This window comes from Euleptes europaea, chromosome 15 (assembly GCF_029931775.1).
Source record: "Euleptes europaea isolate rEulEur1 chromosome 15, rEulEur1.hap1, whole genome shotgun sequence".
In the NCBI taxonomy this organism is placed as follows: Eukaryota; Metazoa; Chordata; class Lepidosauria; order Squamata; family Sphaerodactylidae; genus Euleptes; species Euleptes europaea.
In genome coordinates this window covers 26,762,100-26,787,908 of record NC_079326.1, presented here as the reverse complement: position 1 = coordinate 26,787,908, position 25,809 = coordinate 26,762,100, and the positions used below count along the sequence as shown (strand labels likewise).

At 40.4% G+C, this 25,809-nt stretch overlaps 1 protein-coding gene across 3 annotated transcripts in view; it reads right to left on the bottom strand.

Annotated features, from left to right (window-relative positions):
* Nucleotides 1–12,091: 12,091 nt before the first annotated feature.
* Nucleotides 12,092–25,809, bottom strand: part of MBD5 (methyl-CpG binding domain protein 5) — a 40,650-nt gene continuing 26,932 nt past the window's right edge. For 2 of the 3 annotated variants that reach the window (XM_056861142.1, XM_056861143.1), the window contains exons 7-10: nucleotides 24,528–25,736; nucleotides 16,966–17,039; nucleotides 14,000–14,075; nucleotides 12,092–12,237 (exon numbers count right to left, since the gene is read on the bottom strand). In XM_056861142.1, coding sequence (XP_056717120.1) covers nucleotides 12,166–12,237; nucleotides 14,000–14,075; nucleotides 16,966–17,039; nucleotides 24,528–25,736 — 1,431 coding nt within the window. In that variant the 3' untranslated portion in view covers nucleotides 12,092–12,165. Of the gene's footprint in view, nucleotides 12,238–13,999; nucleotides 14,076–16,961; nucleotides 17,040–24,527; nucleotides 25,737–25,809 lie in introns of those variants that run through there. The other variant, XM_056861144.1, reaches the window with a different exon arrangement.

Below are 25,809 nucleotides of genomic sequence, written 5' to 3'. Positions count from 1 at the left end.
TAAAGAGTGCCTTTTCTGAACAGCACAACAAATCTGCTCACTTGGCTCTAGGTTTGCCAACCTCCAGGTACTAGCTGGAGATCTCCTGTTATTACAACTGATCTCCAGCCGATAGAGATCAGTTCACCTGGAGAAAATGGCCGCTTTGCCAATTGGAGTCTATGGCATTGAAGTTCCTCTCCTCCCCAAACCCTGCTCTTCTCAGGCTCTATCCCAAAAATGTCCCAGTGGTGAAGAGGGACCTGGCAACCCTACTTGGCTCCATGGTAAGACTGCAGCTGTGCAGTAAATCCAGCAGCAAGGTGGGATATCCAGTTTGGGGTTTCTGCCTCTGTGAGGAATTCCAGACAACTCTCTGGCAAGCTGCACAGTGTAAAACAAACAAACAAACAAACAAACAAACAAACAAAATCTTAGGAGGTAATAAACCCAAAGGATGGAAGGAAATGTATCATGTGAACCCATATCGTGGCACATCACTAAACCCTTTTGCTCTTGAAAAATACCAAACACACATATTCACACATGCCCCTCCCCTCTTCCTGGGCTTGCGCACGGAAGGATCAACATCCATATCAAAGTTAACCTCCCTCAGTAGAAAAAAGTTTTGTTTCTTGAACTTGAACCAAATGGTTGGTGTTATTGCTGATTGTCCTCTCTGTGGCCGTAAGAACTGTGACTAGCCCAAGGTCACTCAGCAGATTTCACGTGGAAGTGTGGGGAATCAAACCTGGTTTTCCAGATTAGAGTCTGCCGCTCTTAACCACTACACCACGCTGGCTAAAGTAAAAGCAGCAATCAGGACTTCACTGGCAAAAACATTGCACTGTGTAACTGCAGCTGTCGCTCCTCTATTGCCTTGACCGCTCTGTACAGTTGAACACCAAGACTTCAGATGGTAGCTTTTCACTGATAAAAATAGCTACTACACCCATTCCCCCCTTTGTGCTTTTAGCTTGCTTTCTCCTCTCCCTGGCTCATGGGCCACTACTGTCTTCCCCTCTTATTAAGTTGGGTAAATTCCTGTACTCGTGTATGTTTTATTCTTATCTCAGTCACAGTACAAGCTCTAATAGTATCCATGATAGTTGCTTCAGTACTCCTTCACCGTTGTTTTAACAGCCAAACTATTAGCAACCCTGAGCCAGCAGGGTAGAGTAGTTAAGAGTGCCAGTCTGGGATTTGGTAGATCTGAATGAGAATCTCTACTCTGCTGTGCAACTTGTGTGGTCACCTTGGCCCACCAACGTTCTCGCAGTCTCATGTACCTTACAAGATATGAGGATAAAATGGGGAAGGAAGATCTAGGGATGCTGCCCCAAGCTCCTTGGAGGATGGATGGGATAAAAAAATACCAGGGAAACTGAAGATCCACAGCCTAGAGCACCCAAAGCTTAATTCTTTCCTTTCTTGAGATGTTTTCCAAAGCAATATACTGGAATACAAATATGTTATTTAATTGCAAAGTCAATTCATAATACATTTAATTCAATTTGCTTTCCAAAATGTGGATAGATATGATTCTTTCTTTGATGAGGATATAGGAATTTGGGGGGTTCTTTTTTTGGCATGAAACATCATTCTGTGAAAACGTCTCTTGTACTTCAATCAAATACTCAGTGAAGAAATGAGACCCAGCTATGAGAGTGGAATTGCTTTCATGAAAATGGCTTAGAATCACAGTGCAGGAATCTGAAATTCAGCTATGTTCCTGACACATTCCTTGAAAATGCATTTGTCAAGCCAAATGTATCACTGAAAGGTTTCCTTAATGCATTTTACTGACCACAATTGTTTGTGGATGATTGTCGAGAGCCAGTGTGGCACAGTGGTTGGAGTGTTGGGCTAGGATCTGGAAGACCCAGGTGCGAATCCACACTTTACCATGGAAGACTGCTGGATGACCTTGGGCCAGTCACGAACACTCAGCCAAACTTCCCTCACAGAGTTGTTGTTAGCATAAAATAGAGCAGATGAGAACAATGTAAGCCACTTTGGGTCCCCATTAGGGAGAAAGGCAGGGTACAAGCAAAGTAAATAAATAAATAAAAATATTAATTCCTTGCTTTGTATCCCCTCCTTCATCCAAGGAGCTCAGTGTGGCATACATGGCTGACATAATTCTATTTATTTTCAGGACAAGAACCCTATGAGGTATGTATGGCAGAGAATGTGAGGGCCAAGGTCATACAATGTATTTATTTTTGCACTGATTTATTTGTAGCCTGCTTTTCTCCCCAGTTGGGACCCAAAGTGGCTTAGAACGTTGTTCTCCTCTCCTCCATTCTCTCACAACAACCCTGAGAGATAGGCCAGGCTGAGAGTTCATGATGGGCCCAAGGTCACCCAGCAAGCTTCCATGGTAGAAGGGGAATTTGAGCCCAGGTCTCTCAGGATCCTTCTCCACCACTCTATCCCCTGTGCCACGCCGGCTCTCAATTCAGCAGTAGCTCCAGGTGTGCAGCCAGCTGAGTCCCAGCAATAGTCACTGGCACTGCTGAGTCTGCACTGCATCCCTGTTGGTGCCATCACCACCAGGAGCCAGAGGAAATAACCCTCTACCTCTTCACTGCCCCTGCGGTCTTTAAAAAATAGGGCGGGCAAGCTGCACGTGCCCTATAGGTTTTCCTGAACACTCAAGTTTATTTCCTCATGGAAAATTTAGGCTTCTATTTTGGTCCCACGGGCAACCTGTACTCAAATATGTTGGCTAAAGTCTGTTGAGAGTCTGAGAACTGGCTTGTACTGCCCACCATGCTGTTTTTAGAGAGGCCTGCAGGAGCAAGGGCATAAAGGCACGGTCTCCTCTGATTCTTAGGCAGGGCCAGCAGTTGGACAGTCTGGGATGGGAAGTTGCACCCTCCCCTACACTTCTGCCTGATGGGACTTCTTGGCTTCCCTCCTTATAGAGCGGACCCTGGTCCTGTAAGCTTCATGACCCAAGCACGGATTCAAGCCCAGGTCTTCCTGGCCCATGTCCAACTCTATCCAAATTTCTCCTTGGAAAACCGAAAGGAATTACGAGAGATGCATTAATGAAAGGGCAGACACTAATCTTCCCTTCCCATCAAACTGTTCCCATTTGGTGAGTCCCCTTGCCACCAGACTTAAAAAAGCATGACAACTTTTTTTTTTTTTTTGGTCAGCCCATCCATAAAGGTGTAGGTGGTCCCTCTAGTGCTTTAGATTTGGGGACACATTTCCTTCATGGGAAGCACTTTCATGAAGAAATACAATTCAAAGGGTTTCTAACATAAGCAGGAGGCACTTCTGCTCCTGCCAAGTGAACTCTGATTTTTGCCCACGTGCCTCATGCGCTCTGCCAGTCTGGGGGCCTCCCCAGCTTTTTGGAGTGTCTTTTGGTTAGCTCAAGTGGCCTTAATGGAAAAGCTGTGAATGAATATCACCCTCTGGTACCTTTCTGGACCTAATCCACTATATAACAAACTTTGTATTTGATTGCATGCCAGCCAGAGAAACACAAATGTACGTTTGTGAGGATTTTCATATATTTCCCTTCCAAGTAATCTATGAGTATGGCATAGAATCATAGGGGCCACAACTCAACTCTAAAAAAGAGCACGGAGAAACAAACTTTCTGGACAGTCAAATCCCTTTGCTATGTATTTATTCTACCATCTAGCCATTCAGATCCACCCGAACTCTTAAGAAATTAGTACTTGTATAAAATATACACTTTATGATATCTCGTGGGATACTATGAGACAAAAGCTAAAAAACAAAAGCTAAGAAGTCCATAAACAATTGCATCCCTGAATTCTTAAAACATTTTTTTTTTGTTCTTAAAACATTTCTTTTGGGCAGTTTCAGTCCCAGGAATGATGACAGTGAGGAGATGACATAATAACTTATTTGGGGTTGAGGGCTTACGGGATACCTCCTCTGTCCACTTAATCAGCTGTTTGCCAACTCCTCACCGCCACTACCACTGACCGGATCTATCAGCTGTGCTTCCACAGACTGAACAGACAAGGATAATAACAACGCTGGGGAGCTTCAGAGCCAAGAATGAAGTTGGATGTCTCCGGTGACTGTCAATATTTGAGGGCCAGGAATGCTGGCCATTTCCTTCCCATCCTACACAGCTGTCTGCAGCCCGCAGAGTACGGTTGCTACCTGATTAGAACAGCTTGTGGGAAAATCACTTGTATTGAACTAGTAAGTGATGAGACTTCTTTCAGTTTTAAATTTTGCAATACAGATTATATAGAGATGCTCCTCTTTATCTCCTTATTGATTTAAAAATTACGTATGTCCATTTTCCCTCATTATGGGCACTGAATAGATTTCTCACATTCTGCTGTTTGCATAAGGGTATCTGTTTTTTGCTTTCCTAGTCTATGGTGACTTAATTCCATCTCAAAGGGTGTCCCGCTACCAGGAGCCTTGTATCCATGGGCCCATATTCTTATTAATACCTGCTTCCCAACAAACCTCTTGTTTTCCCTAAGCAATGCTCTTACAAGGCTTATATTCCTATAGTCTATTTCTAATATGTCTGGTTCTTCCCTCATTTTCCTCTTAGAACTTTATTTATCAAAATATTTATATCTTGGGTTTCTTTAAAGGCAGCCTTAGATCACCTTGATTTCTATTATTCGTTCTCCCTGATACCTTTCTGTAGGTATATTAGTAGGGTTATCAGCAGTTTCTGTGGCACTAGCAAGAGTCATCCCCATCATCTCCTGTGATATTTGACCAGGCATCCTGTTCATTAAATTCTTAATATAAAGTACTCTGTTTCATTGTGACACATTCCCTAACTACCAAGAAATTGCTCATTAACACAAGCCTCTTCCTCAAACATCGTAAAGAGCTAGGCTTAATTAACAATTATCACAACTCTACCCTCAATTGTAATGTCTTTGTGCATTTCCATAGGAAAAGTTAAGATTGTGGGTTTGGAGCAGCAATCAATATATCTGTTCCCCGATCACCAGGTTGTGTTTCCCTTTTAGTTGCTTAATCTGCTTTATTTATTAAAAAACAGTTTCTGCAACAACTGATTAGTCAAAATAATTGGGAATGGCCAAGCCAAAAGAGAAGCATTTTAAAGTCCCATTAACTTTAGTGGGAAAGTTACATTTAGTCAAATTTCTCCACTGAAACTAAGTTAAAAGTGCTTAAAAGAACCTTCCATACAAAAATTTACAGCATAGTTATTACTTATAGATAAGCTCAACGTTCACTGTCTCCTGTGACTGCTCTGTTTCCTCAAATCCATTCATTAAGACATCTAATTACCCATCTTCTTCTGAAAAACCCATTTCTGGCCTATGCAATTTCCATGATACTAAAAAAGTGGATGAACCCATTTCTGGTGCATTAAAGCAGAGAAGGGCTTTTGGTCTCCTAGCTGAAATAGTGATAAAAGCCACAAATATATATTTACATAGAAAGCTCTATCAAATTATGACTAAACTAAAACAATGTATAGTCTAATGACATTAAGCTACTAAGGTCAACAGTTCTTCAGTATTAATAACCCCACCTGCACAGTCTGGCCAAAAGTATACTTAGGTATTTCTTTATTTTGGCATTCAAAGCCATAGACCCTATTGCTTCTGTAAAGTTAAAGAGGTATGACACGAGAAACTCAGCTATGGAGACTTCAAGGGCCTCAGTGAGATCCTCAGATGGAACTAGCCCAGTTGAATAAGGATAAGACTGATTCAGTGAACAGTACTGGCAGGGAAAAATGAGGCAGATTTGGCTTCCTTAAGAGAGCCAGCATGTAGTGGTTAAGAATGGTGGACTCTAATCTGGAGAACTGGGGTTGATTCCCCACTCCTCCACGAGTGGCGGACTCTAATCTGGTGAACAGGGTTGGTTTCCCACTCCTACACATGAAGCCAGCTGGGTGGCTTTAGGCTAGTCACAGTTCTCTTCAAGCTCTCTCAGCCTCACTTACCTCACAAGGTGTCTGTTGTGGAGAGAGGAAGGGAAGGAGATTGCAAGCCGGTTTGATTCTCCTTAAAAGGTAGAGAAAGTCGGCCTATAAAAACCAACTATTCTTCGTCTTGCTGAGCACATTGTGTTTACTAGACCAACACATGCACCATTAATTTGTGAGGCTGAACTCCTTTCCTATAGCAATGAAGGCTGCACACATCCACAAAGAGCTGCTCTTCTGGTGTGGAAATGAGGCTGATGTCTTGAAGGTAGAGGCAATCAAGCAGATGAGGCAGGTGAACGAATTTCTTCCTACCAGTGATGAATCTTGAGACAAATACAGTATTTACTGAAATACAAGACTATGTTTTTTTCCAGGTATGCCTACACAATAAGAAGGGGAGGGGTCTTCTTACATTCACATACAAGTTGCCGTTTTCTTCAGTAGTATTTTGTGTGTATATATATCTTCCTTTATAGGGGTCATCCTTCTTTTGAGTAAATATGGTATTCATGCTTTTGTTGTTATAACTCAGAGGGACTTACCTGCAGTAATTGTTTTCATTGAATGATATCAAGAGGCACCAAAGTGATATTGTACTGTCTTTATCTTTTTTCATTTGTCATTCTTGAATTTCGACACTCCTGGAGAAAAAACGTGTGTGCTTCTGTATACTACAAGTTCCAAAAGTTTTGCTAGCCCTTATTTGTTCGTGGGAAGATTCAAATCTCTGCAAGACCCAGTTGAACACATTTGGCATTAATATGGCTTTCTTCATTAATTTCATTGTCGGAACAGCTCTGCATGTACATTTCCATTGGCTAAAGAGGGTTGTCCCCAATAATATAGTGGATGTGGGAGATGGTGCTCATTTTGGAAAGCCCTAGGTCAAAAATTATTATTAACGTTTGTGTCCATAAATGCAGAATACCAGGAACTGAGTATGGATTTTTGGAAAACTCCTGTACAGGCAGATATCCTCGCCAGCAATTGAATCAACTATTTATGAATAGTCTTGTAGCTACTTCCTTATTTTGTAATGTATACCTCAAAAAGGGGTGGTGGTGAGTTGGCTCAAACTCTTCAGGCTTACAATAAAAATCACCCAACAAAACACACTATTCCCCACCCCCCTGGCAACAAATTCAGTTCATTTGAGAGGAACAAGATAGCTGGATCTTATTCTGTTGTACTACTTGTACAAGAGAAAAAGTACTGCTGTTTTCAATGGCAAATCAAAACCATTACTCTAATCATGGGTACTTCAATGACCCCACCCCCCATTTTCATGGAAGTTCTATCATAGGAGTTTTAATTATGTCCTTAGAAGGCCTCCTATGTCTTAGTGATAGAATGTATCCTTTGTAGCGTGCCCTTAATGAAGCTGTAATGCTAATGCCAGTGACTTGGAAAAGGACATAACAAGTACTATTGAGACAAAGGACATTGCAGTAGGGGCTCCTGGTTATCCACAGACTCTTGGAGATGTCATCAGGATTAACAAACACCTTGGAGCTTATTTAGGACATAGTTGAATATATCTTGGGAAGTCTGTTTAACCTACAGAATTCTTATCAATTCTAGAATGGATCTTCTTTCCCCAAGAGCATCAAACACCAAACATGGTGTCATCCCATTAACTTGATTCAAGACAAAAAAAAAATTCTTCAAGCAATGCACAATTCATTGCTAAAAGATGTGGGAATCTCCAGGGATATTATGCCTTCTTACAAGGTATCTGAGGGCAAACAAGGAAATTGTCATGAATAACTGTTTGTGAGCTTTCCATGGGCATCTGGACAGCTGCTTTTGAGAAGACAGGATACAAAACTAGATGGATCTTTCATCAGATCAAATAAGCACATATTCACTGTACAACTCCACTGTACAACTCCCGTGCATAGAACTGTGTTGTCAAGGATGCAGTGAAAATACATAAAATGCAATTGACTGCATAGACAAAATTATGATCTTCAAAGATAACAGCTCATTCACAAGACAATTGTATCTTCAGAGAGGTAAATACCTCAACAGGGAAGCAAATGAACTGAGGGGTAGTTCGAGGAATTACTATATAAAGTGATCTGTGCAAAATGCACAGCTGGTCATGCAATCTAAAATTCTAAATGGATCTGCTGAATACAGTATTTCATAACCTAACATTTGTATTACTATCTGGACACAACAGGTAAGTCGAGGGCTGCGTCCTAGACATTCTATCGTAACCAAATTACTTTGGCTTAATGTTATGGCTATTTAAAACAACAATAGTGCCAACATGCCCCATTTTAAGTCAGGGACGTGACCCCCTCCCAAATTGGTGTTGTGCAAACATGGCCCCGTTCTGGAAGAGAACATCACAGTGAGTTTTTTTTGTGATTTAATCATAATATTGACAATTTTATCAAATTTTACAAAACTGATATTTTTTTTAAAAAATCTAATTCTTAGTAAGACTAGAATGGGGTTCTTTTAAAATAGAAAAGCATCATTATGCTACTGCTCTTCTGGAATATTCATATTAAAAACCCTATGTAGCAAAATACAAACTGTACTAATAAAAGGTAATTCAGTCCACCATGATACTTTACCATTAGGGAATCCACAATGATATTGCGTTACTTGCAAGTTTTCTGCACAATGGCATTGGTAAATTTAAATATAAAAGTATAAACAAACTCCAAACTTAGGCAGTGGCCATAACTGACATGGGACATGAGAAAGTATTATTTTTGGATACTGGTTTCAACGCTAGTTCCAGTAATACTTTTCAGTCTAAATAACTGAATATAGGAACCTTTTTTCATAAATAAAAATTACTAAATGGTGCTCATAAATTCTCCATGATAGAAAGAAGAAAAATTCCTTTGATTTTTATATAATTTTATCACAACCCACCAAGAATAAATAAATAAATAGACACATGAGGATAGTTAGCACTTTATATCCTCAAAACACCACACAAACATCCACTAATCAGTCTAATGAGAGGCTAATTAATCTTATGGGGCCCAACTTCACTATCCCACTTGTGTGATTTCTTTCATTGTGCCAAGATACAGAATTCAATTATTTCACTTTCCAAAACAAGGGTATTTTCTCACTCTCTAAATATAGGAGTATTTCATCATAAGTTAGAAAGTTGGCAAAAAATTGTTGTAAATGTTAAAATCTTCTGTTAGAAAAATAGAGATTTGTTAAACAAAAAAATAAGCATAGAAAGAAGGGTCGGGCCTTGATTTAAAAAAAAAAGTAATTTATGCATTAATGCAAAGAGAAAGAAATGGCTCTATGGGCAAAATTCAAGTACGAGTGACCAGCTTTTTAATCGTAAAGTAGGTGCAACATTTTTTAAAATGTTACAACACTGCATGACCTGTAATGCTCACAATATTTACATTAACTGCTTACATAAAACCATAAAAACTCTAAAGAGGAGGAAAAAAAAATCTGTATGGACTGAAGCAAACTACTCCTAGCACCCACATCAATGCCAATATTAACCAATGAAATCAAGTGCACAGAAATACTTTACATAGTCTACTAATGTAAAGTATACATTGGTGAGAAAAGTTACAAACCTAATTAGTTAAAATGTCAAAAGAAGGGTTGGTCAATACAAATTCAGTTTTAGGGACAAAAAAAGAGAGCAAACTTTAAAAAAAACTGAATATAAACACACATCCACCCACACACGCGCACACACGCATGAGTATTCATGAATAGAAACATCTGTTTAGACAAAGCAGAAAGCAGGCTGGTACGAAAAATGGACATTAACTCTTTAAACTTAACAAACACATCAACTTGTAACCAAAAAAGTGTGCTAACTAAACTACACAAAAGATCACTTCACATGAGTTTTTCATGTAGGACTGTGGCAGGCTACCCTGCCGTTACACAAAAGACAAAATGAACCTACCCAGCAGAAGGAAAGGTTCCTGTCTCCAGGCCACTGTAGTTTAGTGTAGCGAATTGCATTCCATCAGGTTGGGGTGTGGGGGGGGGGGGAAAGAGCTGACCGCATGAGAGAAGAGTAAGTTGTCCAGCCCCAGTGATGGTGCTAAGTGCATTGGCACAGAAGACCTGATCACAGGAACATAATTCCCTCAGATCTCTTGTCCTCTGGGACTAGTGGTGCTCATCTCACAAGGGGGGGATTTTTTTTTTTTTTAAAGTGGAGCTTTGGGTCCTGAGAAGATGAACTGGGCCTGGAAATTGTATTCCTCGTATAGAAGTACTACGTTTTGGTTATCAGTACACTGGCATTGTTATCAGCTTTAAATGTCGCCGACTACCAGAGGTTTTTGCTAGGAGAGGTCACTAGGCCATCATGAGGAATGACGCTTCAGGATAGAACAAAACGGTGGCTCCCAGATGAAGAGGTAGTAGGTGGCCCTAAGGACTCCATCTTGGAATCAGGCAAGGTGAGCTGATACTATGTTTTGGGATGCCTGGAAGACAGGGGGAGGGCCATTGCCACCATAAGCAGCATCAACACTGAAAATGACATTGCGCTACACTTTCGTTTAACGATACTGGTATTTAGAAGAAGGGCTCACAGCTTTAGGTTTGTGTATCTGTAGTGTATGATCACCTTTCTAACATACGTTTCACATTTCTTTCAACTTAGCATAACATAAATAATCTGGTTAATAGAGTCAAACCTGCACATTTCTGCCACATTAATATATATATTTATATATTTATATATAAGAATCTGTTAATGGTATAAATAATTCTTATTAAATAAAATAAATCTGATATGTTACATAATACTGATAACATCACTGGCTGGATCCAAAGAGCTCCTTAGCTTTTGGGGCGGGGGGGATTGTTTCTCCCCCCCTTTTAACCAGAGACCCCACTCCATATCAAAAATGGTGTTTTTTTTTTAAAGTCCCTTCAGTTTCAAACGTACTTTGCCACATCACATGAAGGGGAGGGACAGGACTCTTGGTAGACAGAACTAGCCGTGCAGTCCTTTGGGAACCTGGCCGCTGCCGCTCGTAGTTTTGTAAGCCACCTAGTTTATTAATACTGTATGACTGGTGCCAGTGTTGGCCGATAAGGTTACTCAGAGACCACTTACGCTGACAGGATACCACTGAATGCAATGGAAAATAGCACAACTAGTCACCGAACCGCCTTCCTTGGTTTTAGGGACACCTATTTTCCTGTACTGTAAGGTCTGAGGGTTAATAACATTAGCAATGAGAGCTGTTTTTCAGACTGTGCCATTGCTGTTGTACGTTACAAAGGACTGTTGTTCTCGGCGTCGGCCGATTGGGCTTGCCAATTTAGGCTCTGAAGGATTTCAAAAATAATGTTTTCCCTAATGTGATTTTTTTTTTAAAGCAGGTGGCTAGGAAACTCTGTTAAAGCAGTTGCTGACTAAAATATTCTATCTAAATATTATTTAATTTAAAAAATCTACAGTGCTCTACTTTAAAACTCAGGCAAATTAAAAAAAATGCAACTGGTAGTTGCAGCATTTGACTTCTTAATTAAACCTGCAATCCCACATCCCTTTAGGAATCTGCAAGGTTGCACTCACCTACAGAGACCTGAAACGGAGTACAGTACTTCCAGGCAAGGTTCATTCCAAACAGACACTATAAATGAACACTCAGTGGCGAGAAGTGTTATGTCATAATTAAGGTATTACATAATCATGCCTTTTTCACTGCTGTTAAATACAAAAACAGCATATTTTACATTATTATATAAAAGCATTTAGGCTGTATTTTTATTTATCACTTTACACTGGTAGTCTCTTGTATGTGTACTCAATAGAAACCAAAGAATTTTGTACACTATTTTTTTTGTACAATAAAAGATAAAGTGTGCATTAGGTACGCTTGTACATGACAATATTGTACAATATTTACATTTTAGATATCACCATGAAATTCTGTTTTATCTATATACACAAAGAAAATTTTGCAGAAACATTTGGACTATTTCTTATAATCACAATTTTAGAATTATAGAAAAAAAGGTTCTATAGACACACTGTAATCTTTTGAGGATCTGGTTTGACGTCTCCCTCTTTACCAGTGAGAATACTGTACCACTGTTTTGTTTAGCACCCTGTGGTGATGAACTCTATGTATCCTGATTTTTTTATTTTTATATATATATATATATAAATAAAAAAATCAGGATATATATATATATATATATATATATATATATATATATATGCATGTGTTTAATAAGTACTGGACAAGTAACAAAGACATTCAATGTTATCTAGAGATCTTCCTCCTCTTCGGTTTTGGAGGCTTCAGCTGTCTGTCTCCCTGTGGAATTTGGTGTACCTGAAAAGCAGGAAGATAATGGGGAGAAAAATTAAGTGATTCTCGGAGAATAATACTTGATATTAAAAAAACATTTTTGTCCAACGCATCTCACGTATATTAGCTCAGTAATCCTTACAACAGCAGCATATTTTGAAGCATGTCACCATCCTGGTATGGCAGATATGATAGCAAAACAGAGGGGCGGCATGCCGCAGACTTCCTAGTGAGCTCATGGCTGAGGGGCGACTGGGAGTGGCGAGGTGACTCCTGCTCTCAGCCGTTTAGCTGTAACCAGCTTGGCAGAGAAAAACGAAGCCCCCTGTTGCTTAAACCTTACTTGGCGTTTTTAGAGACACAAAAATAATTATTTTACATTTTAAAAAGCGTGGCAGACAGAAATAGATGAGGGTAATGAGATATGGTCACTTAGCCACCTTAAGAATGCAAGTTGCATTCTGGTGACTTTTGAAACAAGATGGATGCTCTTAGTGCCAGGCGAGGATGCTCAACTCTGCTCTAAATATAAGAGTTGGTTCCAAGGCAGTCTTGCAGAATATGGGGGGTTTCTGCTGATTCCCCTCTTTCCACACACGTGAGGAACCTGCAAGGATTTACAGGAGTCACTTCATCTCCCCTTGTACCGCCGTCCTCATGCTATTTCTCTTTCCCTCCTCATAAGAACATAAGAAAAGCCCTGCTGGATCAGACCAAGGCTCATCAAGTCCAGCAGTCTGCTCACACAGTGGCCAACCAGGTACCTCTAGGAAGCCCCCAAACAAGACGACTGCAGCAGCACCATCCTGCCTGTGTTCCACAGCACCTAAGATAATAGGCATGCTCCTCTGATCCTGGAGAGAATAGGAATGCATCATGACTAGTATCTTTTAAATAGTAGCCATGAATACCGCTCTCCTCCATGAATATGTCCACTCCCCTCTTAAAGCCCTCCAAGCTGGCAGCCATCACCACATTTTGGGGCAGGGAGTTCCACAATTTAACTATGCGTTGTGTGAAAAAATACTTCCTTTTATCTGTTTTGAATCTCTCACCCTCCATCTTCAGCAGATGACCCAGCGTTCTAGTATTATGGGAGAGGGAGAAAAACTTCCCTCCCCCTTCCCTGCTTCCTTCTCCCCTTCCCACCCATGAATCATCCTTACTTTTATCTGCTCCCCCAGTCTTCAGCCCATCCATCCCCCTCCATACCACTTTGTCTGCAGGAGGGCAGTGGCTCCTCATCCTGCCCCTCCCTGCTGCTTTACACTCCCATCTGCCTGTCCCCCACTTCCTTCCCCGACTCACCTGTAGTGCCATTGCCTCCACCATGAGGCAGCATTGTATGCACACATGCAGACAAGCACTCCCCTGCTTTTGGGGGATTTAACGCCTTCCTTTGCAATCCCTTAATATGTTGAAGGGACTGGGAACATTGGGTGTCTATCAGCCCTAAGATAGATCCCAGTTTTTAGGTGCCATTTGTGCATGTGTTTTTGAATTAGGTTATTCTTTATTTTATTGAAAATATTTTTATGCTGCCTTCCTATCCAACTTAAGGCCCCTAAGGTAGCAAAACGATCGGAAGCATTAGCTTTAATACATGCACACACACTGTATGTCTACCAGGCCTAATATATACCCCAGTTTTTAAAGGATTGTCTTGATTCTCAGAAAACAACTGAAATTATAAATGTTTTCTTATTTTACAATTTCATGTCACTTGCAAAACTATGGAACAGCAGTTTGTTGCTAACGTCATAAATACTATGCACTGAACACTTACATTCCCAGACATCTTGTCGAGTTCACTCATGGCCTCATGGATAGCAGCTTCTAAATGGTTATTTAACTTTCCACTTCTAGGACAAAAATAGAGGGAAAAGTTTACAATAATACTCATAAAGCTTTGTTGTAGAAATCTGCCATTCTGAGACATATGGCAAATTGGAGTAACAAGGCTGACTCCGTTCAATTCACTTCTCAGCTAAAGACAATTCTGTATGTACAATGAACAAAGCAGTCTTTCAGTTTAGCGGTGAGCTTAAAATTGCAATCCCTGATTCAAAAAGCATACAGAAACAGCCTTCTTTTTAAAAAGCCATAAACCACATTCAAAATATACAGATGTAAAAGCAATCCAGCAACCCCACTGTTCACTCAAGATGTGAGTTTCTTCCTTTTAACAGGGAGCCTTGCATTATTAAGGTGACAAATTGCACAACCAAGAATAAACCAATCAAAAGCCAATCATGCCATAACCACATTTTTACTGAACTACTACAGTGGCCATTTGAAGAACTGTCATGGTGGGGAGAGGTGAGAAAGTGAGGGGGAAAACCCAGCAGGTATCAAAAGGATAATGGAGAATTCTCTTTAACTTAGCTCTATGCAATGAATGCATGTGCCAGTTTTTTGTTTTTTTTGGGTGTCTCTCAAAGGAACGATTCAACGACTCCTTCAAAGAATCACTACGCTGCTGAGGAGCCGTTAACAATAGCTTGTTTTACCTGCTTCCCTCAATGAACAACAGTGCATTTATTCCAGTGTTGGAGAGTTCAATGAGACTTCACAAGCAGTCAGTAAAAAGGATGCGACAGAGTTACTTTTATCTTCAAGCTACTTGTAGAGTATTCCATGGCATCTTCATAGTCTGTGCTATTTTATACAGTATTCCATGACATCTGTTGGAGCTTGAGGTTCCACAGATGTCTGAAACTTTAAGGGCTGCTTTACACATGATGTGGTTTTGGGGCAGAAATAACTCCCGTGTTGAAAACTGCACGAGAATGCCAGCTGTGGCAAAACAAAATCTGAGCCCAGCACACCTTTAAAGTCGAACAATATTTTCCAGGCTATAAGCTTTTGTGAGTCAAAGCTCATTTAATCAGATGCAAGGTGTGGCAAGTGCTCATCTGTCCATTTTCCTGCATGTAACAAGCAACTGAAAACTTGGCTTGCTGGTAATCATGGCCAAATAGATTTGCACTAGAAATACACAGATCCTGTGCAGTTTCCTATGGTGAAGACATATCCAGGTGGGAGGGGGATCAGCTTGGTTAGTAAATCTATATCCCCAGACCAAATCTGAATTCTGAATCTATATCTCCAGACCAAACATGTGTCTAGGTCCTGAAGAGGAAGTACGGAATATTTATCATACCTGTAACCCAGAAACTATACTTGCTTGGGAATAGGAGACTCCTAGTTTGGGGTAGGTGTGTATGGGGGAAACATTTTTTAAAATATGTATTTACAGTGTTTTATTTTTTGTGTGCTGGAATTCACACCTGCATTTGCAACCCCCTTGAGCCATCGTTTAACAGTGGGAAACGTGGGCATTAACAATTTAATTAATTAATTAGATCCCTCCCTTGCTCCAAGGAGCACACGACAGCATACATGGTATCTTCCCTCCGATTTTATCCTCACAGCAGGTAGGTTAGATGGTCCAAGATCACTCAGTAGCCTTGACGGAAGATCTGAATGCACATCTCCCTGGTTGTAATCCAATTACTCCGCACAAAGTGTTCTAGGACAGCGCTAAGTAGTGCTGAATGGACAGCACTTTTCCTCTGATAAGCCAATGAAAACAAATAAGCATGTATGAAAGGAGTACCCAAGAAAGGAGTTCCCAAAGTTTCAGTCACTGTGGTTGTTCATGGACATGACCCCTGCTGCAGAACAACAGTGGGCAGAAAGAATGGGGATTTGAGATAGGAGCCATGGTGCTCCCAGCACAGAGCATTTAAACTCTTAGGTATTCTAATGTCTTACTACTGCACTCCTTGCTAGTAAGTCACACCTAGAGCCATAAAGCTGGGAAGACTAAAGAGACAGAAGGAAAGATCTTCCTTTGGGACAGGAAGATCATCCAAAAGCGGGGGGGGGGGGGAGAGAAAGGGAGGTTACAGAAGCTCTAGTAATGAAGGAAAGCTCTCTCTCTCTGTCTTCCATTTTGACCAGCTTTTCAGAGATTCCTGTCCCTCTCTGTTGCTATCTTCCACCAGCAGGTGAAGACTTTTTTGATTTGTTTGGCATTCCCTCAGGGTTCCCAACCAATGTTTTTATATTTTGTATGTATTTAACTCTATTTTTAATTATTTCAATGATATGTCTTTTTTGTTGCCCATAGTGACAATGGAAATGTTATCAATGTCTTTTATACCAACTATGCAGAATCTCTTTAGCCCATTGTTCTCAATAATAACAATAATCTCAATGAAAATAAAAAAAAACTTGCCAGTCATATAAAGAAAATATCTTGCTTGTCATGTAGCAAGACAATAGGTTAATTTTACTGATTCATTAACAGTCAAAGCCTTTGCTTTTGCCCTCTTCTAAAGTTTACAAAGCTTGATTTAAAGGACCAAAAAAAGCAACAACAGTGCAAGGGTCCTGACAAGATTTGCCTGCAAGTTGTGTAAGACAAAGCGATATAAAATGACAGGGTATTTTGGATTTTTCTGAAATCATTCAAGACTTTTGTGATACCAAAAATAATCAAAACACTGCTCCTGGGTTTTCAGTTAATGGTGAGCTTGAGACAGATAGACATATCTGTCTGTAATCAAACAAGTTTTGTAGATTTCTGAAACCATGCCAAAACCTGTAAAACCTATTTACCAGAGGTGAAAGTGGAATCATTCTACACATCACAAGCAGCAAACTGTCTCAAACCATTCTTCAGTTTTCTGCAAAAACGACTGCTTATTACCAGCCTGAAGAATTCAAAAATATAAGACTACTTACTTTCTATTCCTCTTTCTGACGTGGTTGTAAGCTTCCAGACCTTCTGTTAGTGTCTTCAGCTTGTCGGGCTCCACCTGAGCGAAGGCAGGAAGATCAAACCATATTACTCACACGTCAAATTAACGAACTGCTTCTTCACTGGTGGACATGTAATCTACCACATTTGCAGAACCTAGCAATTGTTGCATCCATAACATTTCTCTGGTCCTTAAGTGCAATTCTTAAGCAGCTCAGAGGCACGGTATAACCACAAAATAACTGCATGATCCAAAATGATAGCATGACAACCAAAGCTTTTCTGAGGAATAGGGTAATAATAAAAAATCTCAGTTAAAATGCCCTTTATTAACTTGCTCTCCAGAAAGTAAACTAATCTACATACATGAAAAATATACTCATCACAAGGAAGTAATAGATGCATTCAAAATTGTATAGGATATCCAGAGTTCAATATCAATATCAAAACCTTTATTGGCATAAAATAAATAAATACATATTAGGATCAAAGGAGGTTTTAAAACTTGAATAAGACTCTTCCTTAGAATCGTGCATGTGGTTTAGAGTAGTTTAAAAATAAGTCCCAGGAAGTTGGCAACTCCTGCAGTAACCTGAGATTGACTATCACTTAGGAGAAATCTGACTAGCTCCTTATCGGTGCCGCCAAGGCAATCTTTCAGGAGGGGTTCGATAATCTGTTCTCGAAAGGGTGAGCCGTGCTCACAATGTAGCAAACGTGGGCCACTTTTTTGGCTTGGCCGATGGCACAAGAGCATAGCCTTTTAACATAGGGGACCTTGGCATATCTGCCCCTGGTCCAGGCCGTGGGAAGGATATTTAAGCAGGCTTGCATAAAAAGGCGTCTGAGGGAAGGGGAGGTCAGAGTGTAGAAGTAACCGGGTAGGGAGCTCGGGGTCATATGAATACCATAGGGTAGTGGTGAGCAGGAACTTGTGGCTCTAGCAAGAAGGGTTTGTTCCCCAATGTCTGTGATCCTTCGTTTTAAGATTCTATAGGCTTGCGCCTCGTTTAAGGGGATAACCAAAGATTTATGACCGGAAGAGAAAGAACTGTTAGCAGTCTTCTACAAATGATTGTCAAGAGTGCTACAGTAGGTCAGGTCTAGGGCAATCCTTGTGCATCCATTTCTGCAAGAGGTTGTGAAACTCTTGGGATAGTGGAAGAGTACATCTGGACTTAGCACTTCTGTTTTCACAAAGTCTTCTAATGCAAGGAGACTGGAAGACTTCTTTCGTGGTGTCTTTGGATTCAATCTCCATGCTCACACTAAAATATAAAATTTGCTGATGACTTAACTTTACATTTTCTTAAATGCTAAATTTACATAGGAGTGCTTCAAAACTAACCATTTATTAACAAACCATTCTAGCATTTCTTACATCCTATGATTTGATGCGCCAGATAGCAAGCTACAACAAATAAGTCAAATATTTAAGGTGCCACAGGTTTCTTGTTTTGTTTTGGCTTTGGGGAAAAGTCCTAAAGTAGCCCAGGACAGCTGCTAAAGGGTGTTTTGCACTGTAGGATTGAGAAAAAGGGGGAAATTGCCCCTTACACTATCATTAGCATACATGCTAGTATGAAAATACAGCAGAACAGATTTGCAACATATGGGATATCAGTTAAGGTTTTCTGAATAAACCCTACAAAATATCAGCTTAAGGTCCGGGTATAATTGGGATGTCCACATGATTTAAGTAGCAAGTGGGTTGTTCAACACCCCCCCTCCCATCTTAGTATTGTTTGTTATTCAGGACCATGAATAAACAGAAATTTTGTTTTGGCAACCACTATATGATTTAACCAGCTGTAATTAACAACAAAACCACAAAATTGGACAATGTTATGAGACTAACAGCCCATTCCTGAGTGGGGTGGTGGTGGTTCTGTGGCGGTCGGAGATGGCACACCTGCTCTGATTCAAATTTATTAATACGGTCGACTGACCAATCACGTGCCAGTACATCAAAATTTCCAAACTCAATAGTTTTGCACCACAGAATCAGACTGCCCGTACATATAAAGGTGTAGGGTCAATAAAAGCAACCCCTGGTTAAAATTATCATCTTAAAATTGATAAAATCGTAAAATATTCTAACAATCATTTTCTAATAAAGTTCTGCTTATTTTAATAGCAAAGGCCCAGAACTTGGCAGTTTGGAGAGTAAGCTGAGGGTCTTCTCCTAATAGGAGCTTTTTTGCCAAAAGCTCAGATGACTCTTCAGGGAATTTACCAAGTGGGGGGAAAGAGCTGCACTGCCACCGCAGTACATGAGGGCCGGTGTAAGTTGCCCTATGCCGGCGTCCATGCCATTTTGCATGCCAAAAGTGGCCTCCCTTTAGGAATGGGCTGTTCAGCTGCACTGAAATAAATAATTAAAATTATAGATTTCAGTAACAGATGGCTCAAGTCAATTCTGTTCCTAATTGAACTTTGCAAAAGCAAGCGCTCTGTTTGCTTTGTGCAGCCATATATACAAATGACAGTACAATTATTATCTTTAGATAACTTTGTTTTTCAAATGATATTACGGAAACTGCACACTTCATTTCACCAACAAAAAGTTAAATTAACATTTAAAATCCTAAATAGCTCCATTAAAAAAAAGTTATTGTCACTTTGTACTGCTTTGTTGTTATTTTTAACTACATGTAGACAAAGAACAGCTTCTGTACCAATTGCAGCCAATTTGTACATTTAATGAACCCATAAAGTCAAAGGACCCACTGCAATGTAAATAACTATTTGGTGGAAAAAAACCTTTTAAAAATCTGGTCTACATGCTTCACGTCTGAAAATAGCTGCAGGACTGATTCTTCACCATTTGTGCCAGGACTCTTCCAACACGGGAGCAACACCGTTAGCAATATTGAGGTAGTGCAGTGCTTGGTATCATTTGATAGGAGAAATGTAAAAAATAATTCAGTCTGCATTGTGGCTGATTTTCAATGTACCTGAAGAGAGACTCTATCTGGTTAACTGGGAGCACTGTACAATAGTCGACACTATCCATTAATAGCTTCTGGAATGATCTGTTTGTCCTTGTGAAGTGGACCATAACATCCAAAACAAAATTTCAGCATAGACAAAATGCTCAAATCTGTAAACACCCAAGACATACAACATGCATTCCCTACTGTCCTTGACTTCTAGGAAGAAGAAAGGTAGATTTATACTCTGAGTAAAATGAAACTGGAACACTGTTTCTGAACCAGTTTTGTTCTAAACCGTACTATGCCTGTATTCTTGTGAATTTGTTGGCAAGGTGGGTTGTAACGAAAGGCAGCTAATTCACCACAAGCAAAAGTGATGACTACCAAAACGTTGTCTTGAATGATACTGGGTGAATGCTGCAGGAAGCCTTACACTGCCCATTAGTTATAAAGGCTCAAGGACAAAAAACCAAGGGGTGCTTACAGACTGAATAACCCATTCCAAGAAAACTGTGCCAGTGATCATTCAAGGTGCTTTCATAAGACAAGAGAGCAGAGATATGAGCTCCCAAAGAAAAGACTTGGAATGATCTCGGAATTCAGGCTGGGAAGTAAAATCTAGTATGCTTAAAACCAAAAAGATCTAGAGTTATACCCTGAAGAAAATGCACACTACAAAAACACAGACGTTTAGTAATATGGGAATACTAGGTAGTCCATTTCTGATTTAGTTTTATATCATCTAATATATGTCATCAATCGTGAGAGAACACATGTACAAGATGGAGTTTTGTGAACTTCTAAAGTTGCTACTATGACGCAATAAGGATCCCAAGTATATCAGCAAGTTAGGTATCTGTACCAACCACACAGGGGAAGATGTTAGGTCCATGTGTCACTTCTATAGTTAGATGGACCACATTCACAGAGTTCTGGAGGCCATACCTCCTTGTTTGGTTGTGTCGCTCCTTATGGGCACTGTGTCTGAGAAGAAGCAAAACAGTGATGAGAGCCCTGTACATCACAGCAAGTGTGAACAAACTGATTTAAGCAGTTTATTCCACTGTGGACCCACCAACACAGATGGTCTTTCCTTAGCAATGAATTCTTCATTTCTAGTTGTTTAGAACATGATGAGGTATTTTGAGAATGGAATCGTACTTCTAGTCCTTTTTGATAAATAAAATGTAGATTTCTTGGGCAGTGGCAGAATCAGACAGGTACTCCAGAATGAATAAAAATAAAGTGAAGAACTCTATCACATTTGCTAATCTTAAAATGGTCAAAACCCAGTGATCTGAGATATGGCCCCATGTTGTAAGGAAGTCAGAGTCTCTCACTGAAGAGAATGGTAGATTAAATGGTGGTTATGATGCAGGTGATATTGTTGGTTTTAAACACACTGAAGTAGGCTAGAATGGAGTGCCAAAGTAGTAGCAAGTGAAAGTGCCAATATTGTAAGTCCAATACTGGCAACTGAGAAGGTATTTGGAATGGAGAATGTGGAAAAATAATGAATTTCTTCTGGATAAGAAGTCACCACAGTAATTCTAGAACAGATTAAACTCTACTCAAGCATTTATTAATATGGAGCTTGTTGGAGAATATCTGTCCCACTTCCACAGTAATTGCAGTCCTTCCACTGAGTGGCCATCTCAATTTAGCATATCTGGGTGGCATAAACCCAAGAGAGAAAGAGGATGTTTGCAATCCAGTGATCAAGAGACTTCTAGTCTCCAAAACTCAGGGGAGAAGAAAGGCACAATGACACAGATTTTAGAAGAGGGTCTAAAAGTAAGCAGAAAGAAAACAATCCTAAGCAGGTTTACTAGAAACCTACTCAAGTTTACTCAGTGGGGCTAACTCCCAGAAAAGTGCATTTAGTGAGCAGACTTAATATAGCTTGAATAAAATACTTTGTTCATTAACAGGAGCTATCAGAAATGGTTACGGTATTTAAGATAGATACAGGAGGCAAACATTTGAGATTGTCTCATGACAGGAGGATGATTTACACAGGCATGTTCATTATTTGACTTGTCGCTTTAAGTCTCAACTGTATGTGTGAATAATTGCTATTGAAAAGTATTATGTTTGAGTTGACATTGGGAAATATGAACATTCTATCTGTGGTGATTCATCCACGATGGTTGATTTACACATGCTAGTTATTACTTGATGCTATTTATTGTATGTGAACTTCCCGGAATCCACAATATGAAATCTGTTTGAACATTCCTTTTTAAAGTTTTGTAACTGATTTAGGAAATGAATGTAAAGACTGTCCCCCAAATGCTTGGGATTTCCTCTTTCTAAAACGTTTAAATTCAAAATCCATTGCAAAGTAATTAATGAAAGAAGAGGCAAGACTTAGAAACAAGGAGGGAATGGCATGGCAATAATGTGAACTCAACAGCAATTCATGCTTATGTGAATGTAACACTTTATCAGTTAATTTATCTGCACCAAAAATAGGCCGGATTTTTCAGACTGATTGAGAAGGTATGTCTCTCACCCCTCCTTATAAGAATGGAAAGAACTTGGCAACTTTGAAATGCAAGCTTTAAAGGTATTTGTTTAAACAGATATTGAAGATCCCTATTACACTGAACTGATACTAATCGTTCTTCAATATGATGACTATTTCCCCAGGGAAATACTCTGTAGTGTTTCTAAATGGGTAGTGGTGCAGGAGAGTAACAGTGGAGACCTATTAACACAAAATGCCTCTACAATTCTCCTGTGGTAGGTTGTCATCCCTCTGGAAATGCAGAAAGGAGGAAACGGGCTGCAATCCCTGACTGGAGCAGGTCCAGTGTCTTCATTGTGAGAACCAGCGAGTGGTAGTGGTTAAGAGTGGTGGACTCTAATCTTGAGAACCAGATTTGATTCCCCACTCCCCCACATGCAGCCTGCTGGGTGACCTTGAACCAGTCAGAACTCTTTCAGCTCCACCTACCTCAACAAGGTGCCTGTTTGTGGGGAGGGAAAGGGAAGGTAATTGTAAGCCACTTTGAGACTCCTTAAAAGTAAGAAAAGCGGGGTATAAAAACCAATTCTTCTAAAATGCTGTGCAAAGTGCTGAGCCTGGAGAAGGTCGCAGAAGGCAGAGCTGCACCTAATTGAAGAGCTCAGCACTAAGGAAGGATGACTGCAAGCATATTAAGAGAGCTTGTCATCACAACCAGCAGGTATTTGATTGGAAAGGTCTATACTTTCCAGGTAGGCTCGAGTTCCAATACCACTAAATACATCCCTGCCAGAAAGAGAGGTGGAGGGGACAAGGGAACTGAGCCGAAGGCCTCAGTGAGAACATAATCTTTTTTGCTGTCTAGCTCCTGGAAAGAGTTGATGGCTCTTACTTCTGACAATTTTAAAAATTCTTTAGATAAATGCATAAATGCCTTCATATTGCACATACTCTGCAGCTGTGGAAAACCCACAAAGTAATGGAGCTGATCCCACATGGTCTCTAGACTGGATGTGAGGGCGATCTGGCTGCAACATCTGTCACCCCATTGATCGCCAGGGTTGATTCGGCTGATCTGGCTGGCTAGGCAGGTATCCCCTACCTCCCTCACCGCTCCATGTGCATCCCCTCCCGAAGCTGTGCGCTCGGTGGAAGAGGACGACCATCCCAGATAGACGGAGTGTACCATTCTTTGGTCAAGGATCTCTAGACCTTGCAGCCAGGGTGGGAATGACTTTCCATGTGAAGGTGGTTTTCAGTAGCCTCTCCTTAGCAGCAGTAATGTGTGTCCTGGTCCTTAGCTTCCCTCTTTCCAAGGGAAAAGATTAATCTATATTTTTTTCTCTTCTAGGTAAGTTGCCTCTGTCAATACCAGAAGCAGAGATGTAAAAAACAGCATGGCACACGTTCCTTACCCTGTTTCAGACAGTTTTATTCATTAAGGTGAACAGGATCCAAAGGATTAATATGCACTGGGGCTTTTGTGGTTTGAAGTCCCTTCAGATTCCTGAAAGCAGCTGCTCTAGAAGGTCAGGGAACTCTCTAGATTTGGGTTCAATGTGGCAAGGGATGATACAGCCAATGGCCAATTGGCTATTGCCACACATGCACAGAATTACTCTCTGCTCAGTCACAAGGGTCTTTGGGTCTCAGCCAGAATCTGCTATATTTAGCTGACTTCAAATGCCTAATCCAGTTTCCTCATGTAAAATATGCACATTGATTACTACTCCCTCTGTGTTACTACACAGCATTCTGAAGTAAACTAAGTCCTATATTAAACATACGGTTGAAGGAGGATTAAATTAAAGCAACACATATACATAATGGTATACTCAAATGGCAACAAATAGCATGACCTCATGAAATAAAGAAGAATATGCGTTTAAATAAAAAATACAATTAATGCAGCATCTTATGTATTTAGATATTTATAGATAGATCCTATCTCCTAAGGGTCATAAAGAAAGAGATTATAGCAATTGTAGCTTATAATCTTGAAACAGAAACTAAAAATCTATCAGCAACAATAACAATATACATAACTTTCCCCCCTTAAACGTAAGAGGGCACAAGCAAAAACTTGTGACTAAGGCAAACGCTGCTGTTAATATAAATATGTACATATGTATAAAAATACCTTCCCATCCTCAGTGCTTTGTTGACATGAGTTGTGAACATCATCTTCTCTTACTAATTTACCAGGCCATGAAGTCAGTCCTTTTATTTGGCCCCAGACCAAGTCCCCAACGTTAAACGTCCTTGGCCTGTAATGTATCAACTCATTGGAAGAAGGGGAATCGGGATTCCTTAGGTCATCTTCACTACTAATGCTTTTAGCGTCTGAAGGACTAGGCACGCACCCATTAATGCCTTTGGCATTAAAGTCTCCATTATAATGGATGTAGTCTTTAATTAGAGAACTTTCAAAGCTATTCGAGGAACTCGGAGACTGCTCCTCCACTGCCAGGTCTTGTTTAGAAGCATTCAGCAACTCTCCAAACCCTCTGCTCTGTTGAGGCCTGTTTCCATTTATGTGCGCGCATCGTTCCACAGTGTTCTCTAGTCTCTCTTTAAAACTCATCATAGTTCTTTTGTAATGGCTATACCTGAAGTTCTCCTCCAACATTTTATCGCTTTGACAGTTGCGCTGTGGTAACAGGATTGGATGCTGCTTGCCTTGGACCAATGGCAGTGTGGAGACATGGTTGGGTCTTTCATGGCAAGGGCTGCTGTGGATATGGGCTGGATGATCTAAAAACTCCTCACACTTCCATCTGTTCATGTCCCCTCCAGGGCTTTGCTCCCCTTCCCACTGTTTTTTGGGCGTGTTGCAACCCGTTGGTTTATAGTATTCCAAGCCATCCCCCTCACTGGAATTTTTAAGATGTTCTGAATTCTTCAGTATTCGTGCCCCCCTAGAGTTCCTTGCCCTACCTTCATGATCAGAAATGCCAATGTTTCTTCCATGGATTACTGCGCTGACAGCACTGGAGAGATTTAATGGATCACCAATTGAGGCTGTGAAGGCACTCATGGCACTCAGAGCAGGGATGGGGCTCATTTGCGTTGTACTGTTAACTGCAGTGGTGATTACTACTTGCATCCCCTTGCTTGCGGCATCCACCACTGCTTTGTAGATAGCATCGACTGAAGTATCCCCCTGGACACTGAGGCTGGGGTTGTCCTTGGTCTGCTGGCCAACAGAGGGTTCTGTCCTTTGCTGCAAGTTGCATGGAGAATCCTGGAAAGCTGGAAGTGGGGTGTTGGGACTTTCAGCAATTGGTGGCATCCCCAACTGAGTGAGCATTCGCTTGTTTAGAAAAGCAGCCTCTTCCTGCATCCTCACCTTTTAAAAATAGGAAAAGAATATTGAGTTATTGATAACTAATATTTCATTGAATCCCGAATTTAAGACTGAA